The sequence below is a fragment of the Rhea americana genome, unplaced genomic scaffold, assembly GCF_003343005.1.
Source record: "Rhea americana isolate MKP2758 unplaced genomic scaffold, rheAme1 scaffold_446, whole genome shotgun sequence".
Classification (NCBI taxonomy): Eukaryota; Metazoa; Chordata; class Aves; order Rheiformes; family Rheidae; genus Rhea; species Rhea americana.
In genome coordinates, this window is record NW_028186586.1 from 3,932 (window position 1) to 22,911 (window position 18,980).

At 43.9% G+C, this 18,980-nt stretch overlaps 1 protein-coding gene across 1 annotated transcript; it reads right to left on the reverse strand.

The window, feature by feature from the left end:
• Positions 1-916: 916 nt before the first annotated feature.
• MIER2 (MIER family member 2) lies at positions 917-17,190 on the reverse strand. Its single transcript, XM_085315993.1, has 14 exons — positions 17,117-17,190; positions 13,743-13,830; positions 13,548-13,602; positions 13,036-13,187; positions 12,110-12,235; positions 11,553-11,676; positions 10,672-10,781; positions 9,928-9,997; positions 8,418-8,569; positions 7,489-7,570; positions 7,291-7,385; positions 6,363-6,490; positions 5,152-5,288; positions 917-4,150 (listed from the first exon to the last, which is right to left on the reverse strand). The coding sequence occupies exons 1-14, from the start codon at positions 17,188-17,190 to the stop codon at positions 3,675-3,677; spliced, it is 1,869 nt and encodes a 622-aa protein (XP_085172119.1). The 3' UTR covers positions 917-3,674.
• Between the last annotated feature and the right edge of the window lie 1,790 nt (positions 17,191-18,980).

Sequence of the window (18,980 nt, forward strand, 5' to 3'; positions counted from 1 at the left end):
CCCCACACACACCTTGACTCTCCAAGTGTTGCCATAGTTTCAGGGGAGTCAGGGCACCTGTAAGAGCAATGAACAGCTCCCTCCCACTCTACGCACAGAACTGGGAGGGTAAATGAAGCCAAGGAAGCTGGGCCTCCTTCCAGGCTATGATGGCATCTCTGGTATGAAGCACTGGAAGGTCTTCTAATGTGGGTTTGGGGACCGGATGTTTCAGCTAGGGACTGTATCTACCTGGGACTAGATCTCTCCTGGCTTGGCGAGGAGAGCAGGGGCCAAGCAACACAAAGCAGGTAACCTGTGAACCAGCCCCAAACCCTCATGCGACAAAGAACAGCAGTCACTGGGGCTGGCTCACTCAGACTCCTGCCATGGGGACCACCTGTATCTCACCACTGACCTGAGCTGGGCAGTGCAGAGCAGGCTGGAGGTACCAGTTCTTCACTGATCCTTGGATGAAGATGCTCTTCACAAAGTAGAACTAGCTGTGTTAAAGAACAGGTCAAGTTCAGCTTCTACATAGGAATATACCAGGACTCCCTGGGCTGTTCTGATGCAGGCATCAGTGGGTAATCTGAGCATCCAAGATGGAAGGACATAATCCTGCAGGGGCTCCAAGACTGCTACCTGATCTGCCAACTCCCAGAGGACAGACCTGAATCAGTGTTCAGCCATACAACCTGTCCTTGAAGCTCTTTCTCTTAGAGATCACATACAGCTGAACAAGGACATCTTCTGTCTACAGCTTCCAAAATGCTCTTCTGTGCACACAGCACTTCCCCAGGGTAGGGGAAGAATCAGACAGAAAAGACAAAGATCCCTTTCCCCACTTTTGCCATCATGATATACAGGACTGTGACACCTCACTGTCCTCCCCCCCCCAAAAAAAAAAAAAAAAAAAAAAAACAAACAAGACAGGTTTCCTGCTCACTTTCAAATTAGGTTTTTAATTAAATAAATAACGGCGAGGGGTCTTCAAGGCAGTATCACTTCACAGTGTAGGGCTTGGGGGGGGGGTTGGAAAAGAGTCCAGCATTAAGAGTGGCTCAAAGTGAATGTGCTTTTTAAGAAGGAAAAAGAAAACCCCCAAACCAAAAGAAAAAAACAACCAAAAAAATCCCAAACCAAAAGTGACCCCCCTCCCTGTCCCAGCCCTTTCCACCCCTTTCCCAAAATGTTATATGGAAAGAGCGCCATACTCATGTTGAAAGACCCCATGCGAATCTGTAAACAACACTGAAGAACATAAATAAGAAACATTTCTGCCTCCCCTCTCCTGTCATTAGGGCTTGAAACAAACCAAAGTAAAAATGGTTTCAAGAAAACTAAAGAAGTTCTTGACAGATGGAGAGGAGATGCCAAGGCCTAGCCCTCCCTGGGAGGGCTCCAGATTCTCTCCCCCTGCCTCCTCCTTTCAGCCAGGGAAGCTTCCTCTCTCCCCCAGAAAAGGGGAATTACAGCCTGGGGAAGTTCCACTATGGAGCAAGCATGAATATTTGCTCTCTCTTTCCAGCAATTGGGAGCAGCCAGTGTAGAGACCTCAGATTTAGCATATCTGCTTCACAAAGTGATGCCTGGTCAAAACAACTGTGTTTGGACTCAGCACCTCTAAGCAGAGTTGGCCATGGACGAAAACAAATCCCTGCCAACACAGGCAAAACAGATCTGGGGTTTGGAATAAGACAAGATCTGATGCTAAGTCATCTTGGGAAGCTGTCTGATGCCGTCTCCATGCTCACACTACAGGGGTGAATACATCTACGCATGGCTGGGTAAGGGGGAAGATCCAGGCTAATGGTTTTAGTCATCTTTCAAGTCTGCAGACAGCAAAACTAACTGCAAGGTCACAACCAGAAGGCATCTACCAAAATAAGCAAAAATCTCATCACAAGCCCCTTTCCCAAATGCAAAAAGTGGCTGGAGGAGGGGAACATCTGCATCAGAGCACTGCCCAGCAAGCTGGTAGGCAGTGTTCTCTGCACAAGGGAAAAGCGAATGTGAATTTAAGCCAGTGGCAAACCCCAGATCTGGAACACACCTGGGAAGCTAAGAAGCTCTGGACTCCAACACCGTGTGCCAGCATCTGGCCACCTCACTGGCACGCATTGCCACCTTTGTCACCACCTCGAAACATCACTACTTTTCTCTCAGAAAACAGAGAGCTTCGTTTTGTGACATCTCAGAAGAGCACAGTGGGGTAGAAAGGGGCAGGGAAGCCCAGGGATTGGTGTGCTTTCCTGCCTTGGTCTCTGCTAGCACAGGTTTCCTAGACATGATGCCCTTGGAGCTAAGAAACCTCCTCCCTGGGATGTGTGCAGTGTGCTCCCACAAACCAGTAATGAGGATGCACAGTCCTGCTATGGGTAAATCCCACCCATTCCAATGAGATAGCAGGGCTGCAAGCCCATCTGCCTTTTGAGGATGCATGCTTCCAGCTTGCCCAGGTTCAATACCACTGCTCCAGAGAGGCGCAGGGCACATGCTGGAGACAGAACAGCTGGTGAGAGCTACCTCCTTACAGACATCTTCTGCTCAGAAGCAGCTTCTGCTTCTCCATTTCTCCCATTCAGGATTCTAGCTTCAGTCATCCAATAGAGTAAGAACCACCCCCTTCTTGCCATCCCTTCCCATGTTCTGGTCCTCCTCTTTCCTTCTTTCACAGCTGACAACCTGCTTGGAATGAGCTGCTAAGTTGCACAGGTTTTTATCTTCACTTAACCCTCTTGTATTGCAGCAGAACCAGGAAGGGTCAAGTCTTTCACTGCCAATAACACAAGTGGGAGCACTGCAGCACTCTGAGGGCCAACATCACTTTGTCAGTCTATACACTCCCTTTATTTCTAGTACAAGTTCTCCATGGCCCAGCCGACGGCAGAGCACTAGAAGGAAGGGTGGGAAGGACTAAGTGCACACAATGCTACTTCACCACGCAGTACCTCTTTCCAAGACCTGAAGCTTTAGCCAAAGGGCTGGAAGAGGCCACATCTTATCTAGAGCTGGCAGTGGTGTGGGCAGACAGACAGGAACAGCTCAAAAAGGTTAGAAAACAGCAATGTGCATCCCTGTCACGATTCACAGCTCAGTAGGTGCAAGGTAGCTGTAAGAAGAGGAACAGTGAGAGTGACTTCTATTGCGACACAGTATCTGTGGGTGAACAGCCACAACTCATCTTCCTTTGGCATCACCATGCCCATCGCTGCAGGCAAACAGCCCTCCAGCCTGGGTGGACTGTGCTTCCCGTTGATTTCCTAAGCTCTCAGGTCGTCAGACTGCATCCTCTGCCCCAGCCCCTGAAGTGCCCATGATATATCCCTGTTCTGAAAAAATCTTCCCTGTACCAGGCTGTTCCACTGGTGCCAAAGGACAATTCCACTGTCCTGAGGGCAGGGACTCTTTGAACAGCTTGGCATTACCCGGGGCGACATATGGGCAATGAACTGGGGGGTCATGGGCTTTCCCCTCACTTAAACCAGCCACCAGCTTTGTGTGATTGTGCCAGAAAACACTAGAGCAGAAATGTGTTTGGTTTCACTGTAGCCTTGGATCAAGGAGGATGGAAAGACGGACTCCGACCAACAGCTCCAAACCATCCCAATGGAACAGGGGAAGTTCCAGGATTTCACTCAGTCAAGTCAAAGTCCTTGCTGGGTCTGTGAGAAGTTTGTGACTGGAGATTCTCACTGTGACAAAGGCTCTGACCGAGCCACAGGTGCTGGGCAGGCCTGATGAGCAGTCAGAAAACTATTTACATCTCCGATGCCAATGAGGCCAAAATCTGTGACCGATAAGGACACTTGCGCAGGGGCCACCACTGCCTCTGGGTCTCTGTCCAAATCCACAGGGCCAGCAATTAAAGGCAAATCCTCATTAATATCTGCAGGGAGAGTGAAGTCCATAGTTATCGTCTCACTAGAGCTCTGCAACGTCTCCTGCTTTTCTGCTAGTCCTGGTACTGCTGGTGGCAAAGCATAGAGCCCCGTTTCTGAGGGGTTGACAGTATGTCGTGTGCAAGGAGCTGAGATGGTGCCTGACGATGTCTCCTCTGTGGGGTCGAAGGAACAATTTGTCTCTGAAGGAGTACTGCACTCATAACCCTGCCCCGATTCACTCATGCTGCCCAGGCTGCAGGCTGTGCTCTCCACGCTCAGGGGCTCTGCATACCACAAAAGAGGGAAACATATGGGAGATGGATAGCCAGACAAGCAGGGAGAAAGGGTGAGGAACAGCAAGTGAAAGAAAACTAGAGTGAGTCTGTAACACATGAAAATAGAACTCAATTCAATCCCACCTAACCACAACAACATGAATTTGATGGCACAATACAGCATAGCCACTTGTGTTTTTACTGTAGCAATGAAGATCCCCACCAGCAACTACTGAAGAAAACCAAGATACAGCCAGCAGATGGGAGGACATCAGTGTTTCTATGGAAATTAAAGGAAATCTCACAGAGACATTCCAAGACATGCCCAACCCCTAATCCTGTCCTCCCAAGCCTACACCCCTTGGGAGGTACCTACACAAAGCCCCAGTCTGTGGTAAAATGGTGAAAAGGGATTAATCCATTTCAGGCCAAAATTCTTCTCAGAGCCAGTCTGAATTAGCTCTTCCAACAACAGTCTGTAAACCTCATGCTCCACCTGACAGGGTCACCACTGAACAACAGAACAGGGACCTTAGGAAGGTGGGGTGCATTACACAGAACTTTGGAGTCCTGCCTTTGCAGTTAGCAGAAGGAAAGACCAGCTCTCTGAAAGCAGTACACAGGCACAGTATGATTTGTAGTGCCCTAAACCAGTGTCTGGAGGAGTTGTCTGTCTCCACTAACTAAAGTGAGTGTACTGGAAGCAAATACCTAATTCAGGTGTCTGAAGTAGTGCAAATTCCCTTACTTCAGGAATTGTTTAGGTCATGTGTCTGTGCCCTGAAGCAGGACCAAATCTTTTAAGATCACTGCTGGTCATTGCAGAGACAGACAAGTCTCCTTTACTCACACCAAGCTGTACTGGACTGGTATTTGATGGAGAACAGAAAGCAAACACAATGGCAAGGTGAGAGAAGAAGAGCAACAGCTGGATCATGGAGATAAGAGAAAGGCAAAGAAGGCTGTATGCTGCTGAGAGGCACGACAGACAGGAAAGAAGGAGAAGTTACCTGCACTCTCAATTGCTAGCTGATCTTGACCAAAGTGAGAGTCCAGGCAGCTAGTGGCAGAGGGAATTGGCGGGGAGCTCCGAGAACGACTAGCATTTTCTACTTCACCCCCATCCAAGTCATTGTCAGTGAAATCCCTGTGGGGAAAGACAGATAGTATTGCAACCATCCATTAAGCAGAGAGATGCAGGCAGGGAAAACAATGATCAAGATTAAAACCCACCAACAGACAAAGCAATGGGGCTGAAAGGGCCTCACCAGAATGAACATCCATTCCCCTCCTAGTCTGCAGAGCCTAATTTAGATTCTGCACTGAGGTGATTGCAATTAAGTCAGCAGGGCTAAGACCAGCACATGTTAAGCCAGCATGGGCTCTGCAGCTTTCCAAAACAAAGAGCTCTGCCTGCCCCCACATCTCCATAAGCCTCAGCCCCTTCCATAATGTAATAAATGGTCAAATACTGTCCCCAGGGAACAGTCATCTCCATAGAATGACTGCAATGGGTTGTAACAATGTTAGTGTGCTAGCAAAGAGACAAGAAGAAGAATTTCCCACCCTGAGGGAATTTCTGAGACTTCAGATATTTTCCTGTCTTCAGTCAGGAGAAAAAAAGCCAAGATTTCATATATTTTCATGGTCTAATATCTAAGATCTTTAATTGATTTAACTGAAATATTTCATTTTGATCTTTTAAAAACATTTCAGTTTCAACTTCTTTGAATAGTATTTGCTGTAATTAGCATAGATTTTGAAATGAACGACCTACCTCAAACGGTGGTGGGCAAAGAAAAAAATTAATTTAGGCTCCAAATTTTCAGAAACAGAATATTTTTGCACTTACAAAATTCCCTTCCCAAAACTTCATTGCACTGAGTTATTTCTTGAGATCAGTACTGAATCTCTGACCTTATCTTTCTTTATCTGATCTTTATCTATCTTTATCTGACCTTAATCTTTCTTGTGAACACATTTTTCTGAAACAAAACAGTATTTTCTGACACAAGAATGTCCACATCCTAGTAAATAATTGCTTTTGCCACCCTTCTCCACACCAGCGGTAGTCTATGTTCTGAGTACACACAATGCATCTCTCCACGCTACCACCCTTCTAGAGCAGAAGGCACAGCTGTTAAAGTAGAGGTGCTTTGCAGCAGAGATCTTCACTAGGAAGTCAGTATTACTAATTTTAGTGTGAGAATATTCCACGCACGTGGCTCCAGGATGGAGGACGTACTTCTTCCTTCCTAAACGAGTCTGCTGAGTGAAGTAGTCATAGCGCTCTGACTTTTTCCACATGTAGTAATACTCCACACATTCTCCTACTGACCGGGTGCGGACCTGAGGGGAAACATCATAGTCAGAACTGCAAGCATCAAGCTATGTCTCACAAAGCAAGGATTGTTCTGCCATTTTACCAGTACAGAAAATTAAATGCATCACAGTGATTTATGTCACTGTGGACACATCTACACTGCAGAATAGAAGCAGATACTGAAATTTCCAAGGTCGTATCGCCTGGAGAAGCAACTCCCCATGGTGCATAATTGTTCTTGCAGACCCCAGTGTGGGTTCACACAGAGTACATTTACGCAGGACTTCCCTGCGCTTCCAGTAGCACAGTTAACAACAAGAGAGCAAAATTCCATCCATTTTCACTGGCCATTGTCAACATGCCCACAATGAATCAGTGGTAGAACTGGACTCTCTGGTTCTGCCAACTCCCAGCACAGCAGCAATGTCCTGGGGCCCACTTCTCCCTACAAAAACATCTTTCATTCTAGAGGACCCCAGGGGACTTTACAAAACATCCACATGCTCAACTCACTCATTCACAGAAGTACTGCAAGGGCTGAGAGTTTGGAAAGAACTTTTGAGACTCCAGAAAGGGCTAATCAGTAATTAACTGACATCACTCATGTAGGTCAGTGTTGTTTGTGACTTCTCCCACCTGGAAAATAAGGCAGAGCAGGGCAGTGAACAGCCCATCACCTGCTAGTATGAGTCAACACAAAGTCTGGGATTGGAACTCAGCAGTCCTAAGCTTCCTGCATTAGTCAAGGCTCAAAACGTATTTCTGGCGCAAACGCACATGCCTCCTTCCCTTCGTCTTAGTGCAATGCAGGGGTAAGCATCCTTACCTTGTTTGCTTGGATAAGATGAAAGTTTTTCCCATGGACCCTGAAGCCATGTTCAAAATTTCTACACTCTTCTTCACTCCAGGCACAAAGCTCATCTATAACAGAAGGAAAGATGAATTGAAGGATATCTATAAAACCTCGAAAAAGTTGCATGTACCTTGACGTTTGGGGTAGAATCCAAATATGACAGTTTCTCACCTCTGATAACCTTCACATTGAACCGTAACCGCCGTAGTGCCTCTTCGGCATTGAAGTTGCATTTAACCAATTCATATAGAGCCTAGGAAACAAAAGAAAACATGACTGACAGCATGTGCCACAGCAACAAGCAAACCTGCTCATTTTATCTGCCTTGTAAAACATGTTTTTTCCCCCAGAAACCACATAAAAACTATCCCAATCTTGACCACCAGCACAGATTGTTCCACTTTTAATAATCCAGGGTACTGAATTATAAACCCTGAAAACGAACAGAAGCAGTTCTACTAGCAGCTCTAAGTACTAGTGCCTCTGTGTTTCTGCAGATACCAGGTCTTAATAAGAGAATCTAATCTGGCTAATTTAAAGGCGAATGAACTGCTCTGAAGTTTCTTTGCCAAACTTTTGATCTTCTGCTGGCTTCAAAAAGAATCTAACAATTTTATAGAGGATTGGTCCAAAAGTATTATCCTGCTGCAAGCACTGGCTCAGAGTTTTTAAGGTTATTTGGGGAATATAGTCAGAACAGTATCTACCCTCTACTTTGGCCAGTCTGTTATATTCTTTCCACAAGTAGCTGTTAACTGCCTTGGAGAAAAAAATACTAAGCTAGACAAGCCTGCGGTCTGATCCACCATGGCCACTTCTTATCTCCTCAAAACTGCACAGCGCAGGGTGAGTAGCCTCCTTGGCCTGCAGGTGAGAAGCAGTCTCTCACTCATCCATGAAGCAGGAGAGGATCACAGGAGCAAGGTCTCACTCTCTTTTAAGTGAGTCGTCTCATTCAGGATCTCTGTAGGACCTGCCCCTCATTTCAACAGCTCAGAAGTACCCTGTTCACACTTTCCATCTCCAACAGCAGCATTCCACTATGTACTATGCCAGCATCATTTGATTATCTTTTGGCTGCAGGAAGCCTCTGTATTTACCTGTTCATTGTCCTTCACCATCTCTCCTTCTGGGAGGGTGTTGCTAGACAGCTCATCCCATCTCCGCTTCACTGCACGGTACAGGAACTCTTCAACCTCTCTCTCAGGCAGTATGTTTGGGTCCCAAAGCAGCTGATCTTCATTCTCATACACTAACAGAACAAAATACTGAAATAAGCTAATCAAACAAAGAACTTCACTGCTTTTGAGAGACGGAGAGAGTAAATCTTTGCTTAGAGTCCAGCCTGGCTTATAGCTTACAACCACCAACGTGAAGGCAGAGCATTTTGCCTCCTGACTCTGGCCTAGGCTGCAGACTCTCTCTCTGCCCTAGACAAAAAACTAAGCAGCTGCAAGGCTGTCCTACCCCATGCTAGTTTGCAATGCTCCTCCACCCACACAGAATAGCAGCAGCATTTTTAAGTGATTCTTGCCCCTTTCAGCTTTCAAAGCTCTTAGTCCATAAGAACACAGCACGTAACAATGCAGAGAGGTGTTTAAGTGAAGCAATAGCACAAAGAGAAGCGAGGAAAAAAAAACTCTGCAATAAAAATCAGCATAAGTCAAAGAAATTTTTCTATTCAGACAAAAACATTACCAAGCATTTTATTTTTTATTCACTTATTTCTAAAAGAAAAAGGAACCAATTCTCTCCTGCCCTGCAGGATTATTAACATCAGGTCAGAGGAAGTACATAGAGTGCAAAAAGGACCTCAACTGGATCTGTTATTGGTTTCCTCTCATTTCACGCTGATGCAAACATGCAGGCAATAGGGAATAAGCACCAAATCTGTGTCTTCAACACAGAAAGCTGAAAGCACCCTAAACTTCCTTATTCAGTAACAGTAAGAAATTCTGAGCATTGTATTGAATAAGCCTGAAACTGTTTTAAAAACTGGTAACTTATCTCCCTTAACTAACTCATCTAGAATCTGCTACACTAAAAGAACCAGGGAGGAATCAAGTCATTTCTAAAGAGCAGGCCTTCTGGTAGCTACCTTTTTCACAAACTCAACCAGCTGGTGCTAGTATGGTAGTACTGCACTATTATTAGACACAATCTGCCAATCAAGTCACCTCCATCTACTTTTTAGACACCCTACCAAATTGAAAACTGACCAACTCCACGGAATACTGGATGAAAATAACTTTTGCCTGTTAATGAGGATGTAAGGAAATAATTAGAAGAAAATTAGAAAAAAAGTAAATAAATTAGAATATCTCAAGTAGTGTATTCCCTTCTCTTTGTTTACAACTGTGACCACCCCCTTCCATACCTGTCAAACCAATCCAGTTTTGACTGAGCCCTTAAGCTTCTGTAGATGTACTACTAGCCATATTCAAATAAGCTGGTTTAAAGCTAGCTCTGATAGAGCTGTAACTTTTGGTATCAACACCTAGAAGTGCCAAACCTAGAGATATGGAACTGAACTGGTAAACCAGAGCCCCATGAAGTGCCCATACCAGCAGCCCTACATCCAAACAAGATACATAAAGTAAGCTGCCTCACCTTTTTCACTGTGTCTGTTTAAGTGGAGGATGGGAACAGTAGCTTGGTACTGAGGTCCAACCATGATCTCCTGAAACATCATCACAGAGAAGTGGTAAATCCAAAAAGAATGTGCTCTATGTAGGCACTGAAATATACTTCATGGTTTAGGGTCTACCACAGCATGAGGTTTACTTATATATCAGAAGTCTCCACTGTCACTATTCTTTCTAGGGAAGCCTGACTATTTTATAAGGTAACCAAAAGATTTACAAACAACGAGATTATACCATGGAACCTTAGGGATTTACTTTTTTTTTTAAATGTTAAATACACATAGATGGAAAAGAACTAGTCTTCAACTAATGCTGAGGATAAAAAAAATGCAGCAGGTTTCCTGCCACCTTCCTACTCAGAATTAATTTGGAAGTCTGCTCCTCTGTTGCGTAAGATAGCTCCTGTTGGGCATACTGCAAAGCATTTCACCTTTCTAGGGCTACTGGGTGCAGTTTTGACTTACCAAGGCACACTGATCTTTTCTGTACCTGAAGCAGATAATAGTTTCAGATACAGATTTCACGATCATACCAAAAAGCACACTTTTAATCCATGTCTGCTACTGCCTTCCACAAAACTTAAGGCAGTGAGCACAAGAAAATTAAAGGGGTAGTCTCAGGGAACATTACTGGTCTTTGGTGCCACGCATTCCTCAGACTGAGGCAGAGATAGCGTTAGTTACCTTCTGGATGCACTTCGATCATTTACCTTCTTACACTCATTGGATGGGATGGAATCCTCCTCTGAATCCTCAGCCATAGAGGAAGCACATGGAGATGAACAGGGCTCCTTGTCTTCATCAGCAAGAAAGTTGTTTGCTTTGAGGGAAAGAAAGATTTTCTGTAGCTATAAAATGGTTTATTTCTATTGCTTGCTCTGTATTCCCTCTCCTTATTTTTGGTCCTCAAGTTACTTTAAGTGCGGCCCTCAGTGACAACTTACCAGATTCTTACTTTCTCCTTTTAAACAACAGAATTTGTGCCCTTGCCACTGGGTGGTACTGACCAACCTGGGGAGCTCAGACTCCCTCACTCTGCAGTTATAGAGGAAGGAGCAAAATCACTTTATGCTGAGTCTCTCTCGTGTACTTTGGCTTCCTGTATATTCCTAATATTAGAATCACAGATATGTAGGAATTGCCACAATATATCAGACCACTGCTAAACTCATTCTCTTCTACAGACATCAGATCAAGTGCTGATCCTTTGGACTGCAATTCTGTGCCCAATTCTAACATTTGATTATTCCATAGAAAACTCTGGCAGTGAAAGAAAAGCTCCTCATCAACCCATTTCAATTGTGTGGCTGTCCCAACAGTTAAAGCAGGTAGCAAACTCTCAACATTAAGAGTTATGGCTAAAAATAATTCTTCTCCTGATCCCTCTGCTAACCTGTGCTCCATATCATCACGCTTTAACTAAATGCTTGATAAAAACATGAGTGCTTTGGTTTATTCACAGGCCCCAGCAGAATGTGAAGAACTTTTACTACAAAGAAACTTAGTGACAAAGTAAAGACATAAGTTCTTGCCCTATCCTGCACTTCTCATCTAAGTACAAAACAGTTACTTAGAAATTAGCAACACATACAGCCAGGCTGGTTTGGGAATAAGTCTGATGCATCATGGGATGTGACGGATGGAGTCAGATCATCAGCTGAAGACTGGGTCTCCTCCTCTTCTTCCCCTGAAAGCAAATCCTTCGCTATTTGTTCCTTTTAACAACAACAAGAAAGTGAAAAATATTTTTAAATTAAAAAAGGGGTGTGGTGAGGCCTAAAGTAAAGCATACTTCAGTTAGAGCCATAGCTTCACCTGGGAAGATGTAAAGTTTCTCTGAATCTTCATAGATTCTCATCTTTGTGCAAAGAACTGTATTTTGTGTTCTGTAAAGTTTTTACAGTGCTCTTTTTAAAAGTTATCCTTCCTCTAGTCTCCTCTGAACTGACATTCCAATGCATCTGACATTCCTTACTGAGACACCAAAATTAGGCAGGTACCCTCCCCTGGCATTAGCTAAATCCCACTGAAATACAAGTCCTAGACCTCTGAATGCAGAGAAGCTACTAGACAACTGAAACTCTAAGACAGTACAATAACCAATAGCACAAGTTAATAGTGTACACACAAGCAGACAGCTGCTCTTACCTTATCTAGAGTCATATCTGGGAGATTTGGAGTGATATCATTGCTCTCACTGTCCTGCTCTGAGACGGGATCTGATGCCTCATAGCCATAAAGTGCAAGCAGCTCCTCGAACGGCATTTCACTGCTCTGAGCGAGAGGAGGACAAAGCTTCATCAGGAATGGAACAATCACCAAGTACAACACCAGCTGTAGCAAACACAGAGACATGCAGAGGCAATCAAGGCAGCTCTGCTCTTCTGGGGGCTCTGAACTGCCTTGGATAATGCTGTGTAATGACAGAGGCCAGAAGGAGGCATGGTCTATCAGGACCCATCACAACCTGCTCTTCTCAAAGCAATGGATAATCCAAGAACTTTTACCCCAAAGTAATATGGTCAAAGGCATTTTTACATATTTTTTTTTATTCTAGATTTCATATTGGTGAGGAAGTGCTAAACAGTATAACAGGATTTATATTAAAAAAAGGAAACAGCAAATCCCTATGCTATCGTTGTGCCAACTTGAAGAGACCATCTGTCACCAAGAAATTCTATGCTTTGTTTTCCATTGAAGGCTCCATGAAGACTACCCCACAGAAGGATCAAGTCATCTCTTTTTTGTGCTTCTTCCACTGTGAAATGGACATTGTAGATACACTCAGATGCTAATGGCTCTTCAGCAAGGTAGGCGAAAACCATCTTATCAAATTGGCTTTCTGGTAGATTAAGACTCCAAACTTTACTGCTGTCATCTGTTGGCAAACTAACTCCTTCCTATCCCAGTTCAAATCTTGGCCTCATTGTTAAGCAGACCTAAGCTCCGCTTATAACCAGCATATCAGGAAAGTCAGCAACCTTCTTACTAGGAAGGCCTCTGGCACCAATACTGTCAAAGAAAAAAGGAAAATCCAAATGGTAATTCCCCTTCCCCTCCCTTGCTGCCTTTACCTGAGAGGCACTGAAACTCTTTTCCAGCTCTTCTAAGGATTTCTGTTTCTCCTGAGTATCTTCTTCTTCTTCCCTTTCTTCCCGTATACCATAGTTCTGTGAAAGGATCTCTGCTAGGTTCAGTCGATGATCAGCTGATCCCATTGACACAACTGCAGGGATTAGAAAAAGCTGGATACTAGTCCCACCCTAAACCAAATCTTCAGGTACAAAAATGCTTGGGATTACCCCCTTCTTGTGTGTGTGCAGCCATGGTAAAACAGAGAAAGAGATTATGTGGAAAAGAAGAGAGAGGGGGCTGGGAGACACAAAACAAAAGAAGTATTTCCAAAACCACTAAATAGCAAAGCCTGGTTTCCTACGTGTTCATGTCCTATGACTGACTTAAAGCTGAATTTGAAGGTTTTCTGGGTATTTTTCTCTCCTGACTCTATTCTTTAATATTGTAACATATGAATGCACACTGCAGCCTCTCCTTCACTTCAGGCATTTTTAAGGTATCTACCACTTACTGTAAGAACTGACAAACACTTGTAGAAGCTTTGGTTTCTTTATGTCTTTTTTCCTCTGTCAAATGCCATCAGAATCAACTAACAGGTTTCAAAGATTTAAGGGAGAAAGGGAGGGAAGAGGCAGACTGATCACACAAGCCCTGTTTCCTCTGGAAACCAGGCCAACAAACAGAAGTATATTTAAACTGTGGCTACCTGCTGCACTCTGAAGGCCAGGCTCTCCAGGACATAGACTGTGGGCTGGGTATGGCACCACTCTTGGACTCTGCCTGCCAACCGAGGCCTTCAAGAAAAGAGAAAAATACAGCTGAGACCTCTCTTCTTAAAAAGAAGAGCATGCCTCCAGAAACTTAACTCCACCAACAAAAGCAATTAATTTAATTTCAAAGAAAAAGGTAATAGAAATCACACAGAGCAGCATCAGAAACTGTGTTATGTATAAAGAGCTTCAGTCAAGAGTATTTAACAGCTCTTCTAAGCCTTCTATTTCCTGTATTGATCACCTTCTCCTCAGTCTCTAACTGCATATGGTGGTGTCTCCATTTTATTTTCATCACTCCTCTAGCAGTTATCCTCTCACCAGTTTAAGACCTCAGATCTTTATGGCTTACACGATCACTGAAAAGAAGGATTTTGGCTCTGAACCATTACTCAAAAAAAACCCCAAAACAAACAAACAAACAAAAAAGCAACAAAAAAAACCCACACATCATGCTCGTTCGAAGACAGCATTTCTGTAAACAAAACTCCACCCTTTGGAGAAGGAATCAGAAAAAGCCAAGCCACACACATGCTCACTTGTCTCCAGTGCCTCACTGCCTTTAGGAGGCTCAGAGGGGTCAGCAAAGAAATTCACAGTTGAGCAGGCAGTGAAGGAATCTGGTATGACTGCAAGTGGCATGGACAAGGTGGGAAAAAGATGAGACAGGTAGTCACTGAGAACAGGCACCTGCTTTCTGGCATTCAATGCTTGGTGAGAAGTTCAGACAGCAATATGGACTGAGGCCTGGATAACAATCCAGAACATCTGCTGCTCCTTGGACTGATGTACTTGGAAATGCTGTTCATCAAGTTCAGCCTAGGTAGGGAGCAAGCAGGTAATTAACCAATGCCTTTGTCCTGACTGAGAGCATCTGACTATGGAAGAAAATCACAGTCAGCCTCCAAGTCATCAATGACATCTTTCTTATGATCCTCAGCCGTGCAACATTATTTGTCGCTTAGTCAGGTTAAAATCAAAATACAAAACACAGGTTAAAATCAAAATATCTTCTCCGCCAATAGAACAAAGTACATACCAACCCCCCCCCCCAAAAAAAACAAAAAAAAAAACCAACCAATTTTAAAAAAAAAAAAAAAAAAAAAAAAAAAAAAAAAAAAAAAGACCACCACCCTAGACTTTGGCACTCTGAATCAGTGCCTTCAGGTCTTAAAACATGTATTACAAATTCCACAACTGCAGAGCCACAGAACAGAGTTCTAGATATAGTTACTGCCATGACAACTGTTGGCCTTAAAGGCAGTATAAGATACTGCCATACAAGAGAAAGACAGCAAGAGAATCTCTGAAGCAACCATGGAATTCTTGCTCCTTCCTCTACCAGAACTAGCGAAAAGAGAACACCTCTAGTCTTGTGTGGAACACACAATGTGTACTGCAATTCGCCATCCCCTAACTTATCATTAAGAAGCAAGATAACCCCACTGGAGACCACTGTCTGGCTGAAGACAGAACGCAGAGGACTGTGTGCACTTAAAAAAAGAAAAAAAAAGAGAGAGAGAAAGAAAAGTGGAGGGAGGAGTTTATGGAGTAATGAGAGAAGGAGATGGAAAGGTTTAAGACTGCCTCCATTTTGAGAATGGTCATACTAGAAAATGGTTTCATAACTTAGAAAAGCATCATTGTCCCTTTATTGTATCTTGATGGAACGTGAATAAAACACTCTTGGATAAACCCTTTCCAAGCAAACAACCCCAGTTCCATGAAAAGGAGAAGGGTGTGGTTTACATTTACTCTCTCTAGCTTTGAGTAATCTGCAGAATTCTATTTCCTGAGACATTGGTCTATATATTGATTGTGCCTCCTTCAAACAAGGATCAATAAGGAGCAGCATGTAAAGGATTTTGAAAATGAAGATTGAAACTGTTAGTAGTGGAAGGGTTGGATTGAAAAGATGTCAAGAATACATCAGAAGTGATGAGACCTTATATTATCACAGAATCATAGAATCGGTAAGGTTGGAAGGGACCTCGGGAGATTGTCTAGTCCAGCCTCCCTGCTCAGCAGGGTCACCTAGAGCATGTTAGACAGGGTTGCATCCAGGCGGGCCTTGAAGATCTCCAGAGAAGGAGACTCCACAGCCTCTCTGGGCAACCTGTTCCAGTGCTCTGTCACTCTCACAGTGAAGAAATATTAAAGAGTAGGTACTGAAATGAAGAATAACAGTCAATACAACAAGATCACAATCCAATAACTAATTATGAGTTTATTTTGCCAAAGCAGTAATGCAGCATTAGAGCAAGTGGGAATTGCAGTGAGCTGAAAGTCACCATAAAGTAATTAGCAATGCTGTGTTTGGACTGAGAAAAGAATAAATAAGTGACAGACAAAGTAAATGGCCCACTTTCACACTCCAACTTAAACATGCACGAAACTGACCCATCCCTCAAGTTATCTACAATACAGAAGACCACAGAAACAAGGGAACAGACAAGTCAAAGGAAGAGGTGAGAAAGGCAGATCTGGCTTAAATATGTAAATGACAGCAGAGATACTATTCCTGATTACAATGATTGTTGATGCCATATGATGCGAAGTTATTTCATTTGAAGGTGAGGGAACTGCAGTTTGACATGTCAAATCCAATGTCACATGGCAGAAAATGCAACAAGCATTACACGTGTCAGAAAGCATAACACCAAGGCATTAACAGAGATCTCTAGATCAAGAATGGTACTTTGATAAGGTATAGGTGATCCTATTGTTGGTGATACTGACGGTTTTTGTCACCAAAGTTCATGGTGGTCATCTCAAATTATTTCAAAAGTGTAATATAATGTTGGAAAATGGCTTTTATATCCACAAGTCAGTTAATTTTAGAAAAAGCAATTCCAGTAGCTGCTTTCCTTCTGATAATTACTGCCTCTTGGACGTAAGAATAACTTTCCTATCTCAAAAGTTACACAGACGTTGAGCAATTACTCACTCTCATCTTTGTATTTTTAGAAGACTACAGCTCTCTCTCCTTAATTCTGCATTGAGGTTTTTCAGCACATGAAACATAGCAATAGTCATGTTTCAGGAAAAGACCATAGAGGAAATACCCAAGCTTTTTGCACTGACAGAGCAGTTTTCCAACACAATGCTGATTGCGTTTATCCAGAGAAGTATCAGAGAAAATCCTTCAGGAAAAAAAACTACTCTTGCAAGAAAGGGAGGAAAAAGAGAGAATGTTTCCCTTTCTAGTGTTATTAGATTAATAACTAAAGTGGTTTCCCAAGCTAGTTTAATGCACATCTCATATTCAGTGAGGTAAGTGTTCCTTCTCCCCTTGCCTTGTCCATATCACTTGACATGGACTTCCTTTCTGTGATCTCCAGCTGTAGCCACACAGTGAAAAAGTGTAGATGGAAATACACTCATTTTATAACTTATGCATCTGAAAAAGCAAAAAATTAACAAAGGACAAGACATATAGATCATCTCCTGTACGATTCAGGAAACCAGTGTCCAAATCACATGCAGCTGCAATTTCACAGCAAAGATCCTGCACAGTCCAAACCTTGTTTCTGAGATAATGACTGGTTCTGGATCTCTCTAAGATGAAAAAGCCACTGTGTGTTCAACTGACGATTTGGTGTAGTGTGCTAAGGTGACACTTCAATGTGTTACATTAGTATGATAATGTGCAGCGCAAAGGTAAATGCAGCTCCCTTGATAATTTCAAAGGCCACTGTGAAGACCAGCTCATCACAGACACTGTTTTATGGTATTACAGGTAGGCCAGATGGCAACCTCCTCACCCAAAATGCTAGCGTAAACGAAGCCTTGTTGTGGAACGGACATTATCTCAGCTAGCACTGTTCCCAGAAATCCTGTGAAAGAGCAGCAAGCTATCTCAATGTTTTTACAACTATATTTTTCCCAATCTGTGGTCACCATAAGAATCTTATGACAGAAGCAAACCATTTATGTGCCATGACCACTATTATGATAGGACAAGGATATTTCAAAGAGATGTCAAGAAATGATAGGGGGTGACATCACCAATCACAAGTGTGGTGAAGTGACAGGAATAACGTCTCAGCACAACGCACCAACATAAACACAACGACACAACAGGTAAGAAAGCACGTCCATCTCAATCTAGCAACACAGCACAAGAGACTAAGTCTACCTCATCAAAACACTCCTCTTAGTAGCAAAATTATCTCCTGTTCCATTCACCAAGACATTCCTACTGCTTTCCACAAACTTCTTAATTCTTGCTTTCTCTATCTCTATGCTTTTCTCTTCTGCTATGCAGACCGTTGTTCACTTCCACCCTTTACTACTCCCTTTCCAACAGCTGTTCATCTCTTTGACTCCAAATTTCCTAGTTATCCCATTCCAGTGCTGTTAAGCCTACAGCACTAAAATCACAGGGGCTCCAGCTTCTTTCTCTGCCAGCACATACTTTATCTTGCTTCTCTGATCTTTGCTGTCCTACAGCAAAAAGTCATCCTTGACAAATGTTCTAGCCACTGCAGTCTGACCCACTACTCTACATCTCTAAATGGCCTCCAGCCTTAGATGCTTCAGCATCTTCTCATTTTCTCCTGACTGTCCCCATGCATTTCTAGCCCATCTTCCAACTACTCAAAAGTTTTCTCCTGCATGTCCCACAATACCTCCTCCAACCCTCCACCAAAGATAATCCTCACTCGCTAGCCCCAGTCTTGAGCATCCCTAGCTGCTTCCCTCCCTGTGCCCAACAGAATCCCCACATCCCAGTCTGCTCTCTCCCTTCCATTCCTAGATGCTTTCTCCAATGCTACAAGTTTCTGTTGTTTCCCTACAAAAAGTGGAGACTATTTCCCTAAACTCAAGCACTTTCCAGCAGCCCCTCGACACACACACATACACATCAACTCCCAAGGTATTCAGCTGAACTGCTCCTCCCTCCGCTCAGCGGCTCACCCCGCTGGTCTCTGCCAGCCCCCTACCTGCTGTAGTCCAACCTCCTCCCCCCACTTGCTGCACCCCTATCTCCCCTTCCCTACTACACCGCAACCTCCTTCCCCCAGCTGCTGCACCCCAACCTTGACCCCAGCTGCTACACCCCAACCTCCTTCCCTCCATCCGCTGCATCGCAACCTGCTGCCGCCGCCCGCTGCACCCCACCGCGGGCCTCCCCCGCCCGCTCCCCCCCACCCCGCAGCCCGCTGATCGCT